At 32.1% G+C, this 4,420-nt stretch overlaps 1 protein-coding gene across 2 annotated transcripts; it reads right to left on the bottom strand.

The window, feature by feature from the left end:
• Positions 1-204: 204 nt before the first annotated feature.
• LOC145958210 (NAC domain-containing protein 69-like) lies at positions 205-3,524 on the bottom strand. 2 transcript variants are annotated; one of them, XM_083074860.1, is made up of 4 exons: positions 3,080-3,524; positions 2,709-2,986; positions 1,399-1,863; positions 205-1,243 (listed from the first exon to the last, which is right to left on the bottom strand). In XM_083074860.1, the coding sequence occupies exons 1-4, from the start codon at positions 3,240-3,242 to the stop codon at positions 1,196-1,198; spliced, it is 954 nt and encodes a 317-aa protein (XP_082930986.1). In that variant the 5' UTR covers positions 3,243-3,524; the 3' UTR covers positions 205-1,195. The 2 variants fall into 2 exon arrangements, with proteins under 2 accessions (XP_082930986.1, XP_082930985.1); XM_083074859.1 differs by having other exon boundaries at positions 205-918; positions 3,080-3,520.
• Positions 3,525-4,420: the final 896 nt, after the last annotated feature.

Genomic DNA, 4,420 nt, shown 5'->3' with positions numbered 1-4,420 from the left:
TTGTCTTTTTCATATATTTTCCATAAAATCTAAATATTTCTCATAAGGCCTAGAGCATCATTAGGCATCTAGTTTGTTCTTTTGATCCAGAATAAGGCATTCTTGCAGCAGAAAAACAATGGTCAACTGAGAATCACTAAGATAAAGGCAGCTGACATCATCAACCCTTCTTTTAGTTAATAGGGGATAATTGCATTGTTCATCTTAAACAAAAACTAATAAAATATAATATTCAACACTAAAATCACACACAATACATTAATCCAGAGATACATTTGCTATCCCAAAGACAGCTCCTATAATGATAATTCTCTACCCGCAAATTGCAAATAACTACGTACACTTCCTAATTACACAATCTAATATATATAAAAAGACATTCGTTTATTTAAGGAATAAGTATTTTTAGACTTACTCCGTTCAATAACTCATGTTTTACATCAAATTTTATCATTATAAATCCTAATACACAACTGCTGCCATGCAGTTTTTGATAGAGTTATTTTCTAATAGATTTGCTATTAGAAAACCGGCTATTTTATATCACACATACTCCTAATAATTAACTATCACCGATCCATTAATGGAACTAACTTGAAACTTAGTTCCCATCATATGCAGTTGTTTGGTCTTAGATGATACAGTATTGATTTTTCCATCTCCTTGGAGTGGAAGGAGAACCGAAAATTTCAATACAATTGATCTTGAAAGACTTATCTACTGTCGAGTTACAAGAGGATGTCTCCGCTTCCTAGAAATCATTTTCAAATATCTGTTGGTTTCCTTCATGGTTGGAAGATACAAAACATGTGCCACCATGAACAGCATCATGTATGATTTAAACCTTTTTTATGGGTAGTATTCGTCTGAGTTAGGATATTCATTACACATTGCTGAAGTATCCATGTAAAAGCCATCCTGTAATGATTTTAGAAGAAAATAAATAAATGAATTCAAATATCGAAGTGCCCAAAATAAAGAGAACAAATATCACAAACCCAAGAAAAAGAATACTTAATTTTGAACTCCTAGGGACTATGTTGGGAAGAGATGCAAGGGTAAAAATTGGTACAAAAAATATATTACTTTGTCTCCATTTCCTTCCCTTCACAACTTATCCCTTCATCAAAGCATGCTCTAAGCCTCTAAAGTCTTAGTAATGTTCCATGAATCGATCATGACTCAGAAATAAACATCAAAACCAACTCAAACCAAACATTTCAGCCAAGTGTCTTTTCAAAATCTGTAGGAGAAAATCACTAAATATGGTAAAACTGGTGCAAATTTCACATCACCACAATGCACACTGCAATTTAACCTATAGAACCAATGACAGTTCAGAAAAAAATAGAGATTAACACCCCAATATTATATGGTCATTAGACAATTTATATTTACCAGTTTAGAGACGATTTCAGTATCTGTATCACTGCTTTCACAGTATAACATTTTCAATGACTCTGATTGGGTGAAATTGTTGAAAGAAGCATGCATACTTTCTTCATCAGCTAAACTGTCATCAACTAAAATTGAATTGAGGAACTCGTCTTCCTCTGTAGTTTTAAATGAAGTGTGCATAATGTTGTTTTCATTTCTAAAATAGGCATCGTAAAATGGGTAATTTGGAAAAGATGGTTCTCCCATCTCAGCACCAGTTGGAGACTGTTGTGTTGGGGAGAAATATTTCTCTGCTTGATATGTTGCTTGAGAGATTGTTTCCATTCCTCTAAAATTACCTCCCTGATTTTCAAAGTCAGAAACCGTGCCTCCACTGGGTTCCCCTTCATCATAGAACAATGCATCAGTTCCTCCGTCAGTTGTCTTCTCAGGTTTCTTCATCAAGCGACATAATACAAAAGTCCTCTGCAAAATTGTGAGGATAATCAACATTTATTTGTTTCAAATTGCCACAGCCAAGACAAATCAGGCTAATGCTTCAGAAGCTTATTTCCTGAACGATTCTATATTCACAGCAAATTATACAGAAAAAATTGACAGTCTTGGACGAAAACTGATGATGAATTTTGCATGTTTAGATAAAAGATTTAATTAAACACAATCCAATAAGTCAAATGAGAGCTTATCCATAAGCTTTATGCATGAGCTCGTTGGATTAAACAAAAAAGATCTTGTTTTGGTAATCTTCCAAGTAAAAATAATTGAAATAAGCTAGAAAGAGGTTCATAGATCACTTTTATAAGCCCAAACATCTCTTCCATGCCCCCTTTGTCTTCAAGCAAGACCGAGTGGAGAAAAATGGGTGATGAATAAAGTACGACAAAAAAGAAACAAGGGATCCAATAACAATAATAACCTTCAAAAGCCAGAATAATAATAGGATAGTAAACAACATCAAAAAGCTAAAACGTACACAATAGAGACAGAAATTTAGTAGAAAAAGTTAGGAAAAAAAGAAAAACCTTCTTTAAATATAAACCTTCGAGTTCGACCCTAAACTTATAAAACTTTTCCTATAAGTTTTTTTTTTTTATTTTAAGTAAAACTCATAAATTTTTTCTTCATATATGACTTCTCTCTTATTTATGATGATAAATTCCCTCATCTTAAAAGTCACTATTTATTAATCTAAGACAAAAGTCATCCTCAAGTCCTAATAATATAAAATGATGCAAATCTTGAAAATAAATATAATGTTTTTTATTTTAAACAGCATCCTAACTAATATCTAACCGATATTTCATTTCAACCTGGGATTGATGAAAGGTGGCATCATGATATTCGTGAATAACCCAGTTGGACCTGACACCACGGGGAACACGGCCTTCATAGAAAACAAGGGTCTTCTTAGTCCCAATGACAGTGTTGGTGTCCAAGCTCCTAATGTCACGTTCTTTGCCGGTGGTTTTCCAGAAGCCACACTTGGTTGTCCTGTTAAACCTTCTACTGTTTGAATACTTGAAATCAACAGGACTGAAGAAAAACCATTCTGGGTCATTGAATCGTATGGCTGATTCCGCTAACATCACTATTTGAAGAAAAAAAAAATGAAACAACATTGAAGAAAATAAAGAGAAGAGGAAGAAAAAAGAAAAGTTGATGGCATGATGATGAAGGGTACCTGGTACATGCCAAGGATCGACCTGGCAAAGATCAATGACAGGGATGACTTGCACACGTGGATCATCACTAAGCAACTTGTGTTTGAGGTAAAAGCCGACAAGCTCATCATCTCTTGGACGGAATCCTAGTCCTACAAGATCCGGATAACCTCTGCTCTCCATCGCTTTTGGCAACACTCAACACTTGACTCACTGTGATTGTAGTTTGCAACACAGAAAGAAGAAAAGATTATGAAGCAACAACAAACAGAAGATAATGAAGTATGCGAGTGCTTGTTTGTTTGCGTTGTGAAGATTCGCTCCTCAATTTATAATGCAAAGACATTGACTACTAAGGAAAACTTTACTCCTTAGCTAACAAGTTATCCATGGAATAACAACATATCTAAATAGGAAAGGAAGCGAGTTTGATTCTGCATCAGTAAGTATTTTTTATAAAAAATTTATTGAGTCTTGAGGTCTACCATGTGGTTACTTTGCACACTTTGCTCTTACCCAACTCACACTTAAACAAAAACGTAGCTACCTATGTTCTACTGTTAACATGAACCTTTTTTTGAAAAAAAAATAATATTAATAATTGGAATACGTCCTTTGGCTTTCAATTATAACAAATCTTTTTATTTAATAGTTGTAAGGCTTTTCTTACAATACAAAAATCGATTTGATACTTTTAAATTGATTTATATTTTTATTAAAAGAATATTTGATCTGAAAGCCATATTCGAGTTGATATGAATTTATAAATCAAAATATATTGCAATATTATTTAAGTTATTAACACTAATAATAATTGTATTTAAAAATGTTTTTTTATTAAATAAAAAAATAGGTTAACAACTTATAAAAAATGATTTTTTTTTCTTTATCTAAGTTTATTTTTTTTCCTCTTGAAATGAATGAAAGACAAATGATAAGGTTTAAATGATTTTTTTAGTAATCGTAGTTTATTTTTATTTTGGTTCGTATAACTTTTAGAAAATATTTAGGAACTAAAATACGACGACAAAACCAAAAATATAGAAGATGATCCTTCTTGAAAATAAATTTATTCTAATCACTAACTATAAGTTTACCTGTTTGGGCACATCAATAATTTTTGTATATCATACTTGAATCTCCACGTCGACCGAGGGCTCTAAAATGTGAAAAAAGAAAAAAGAAAAAAAGGGATGTACTGGTAAAAGACACTCTCACATTTAAATTAGAATAGGTTAGAGTATTGATAATAACAATCAATGAACAATAGTTTTATCTTGTTTTATGTGACTATTTATACTAATTGTAATGAGTTTAGTCTTTGAGCCTTGTTACAATTAGGTAATACAACTAGTAATGAC

This window comes from Cajanus cajan, chromosome 5 (genome assembly GCF_000230855.2).
Source record: "Cajanus cajan strain Asha chromosome 5, NIPB_CcT2T_4, whole genome shotgun sequence".
Classification (NCBI taxonomy): Eukaryota; Viridiplantae; Streptophyta; class Magnoliopsida; order Fabales; family Fabaceae; genus Cajanus; species Cajanus cajan.
The sequence above is the reverse complement of the archived record's forward strand: the minus strand, read 5'-3'. Positions and strand labels throughout refer to the sequence as shown.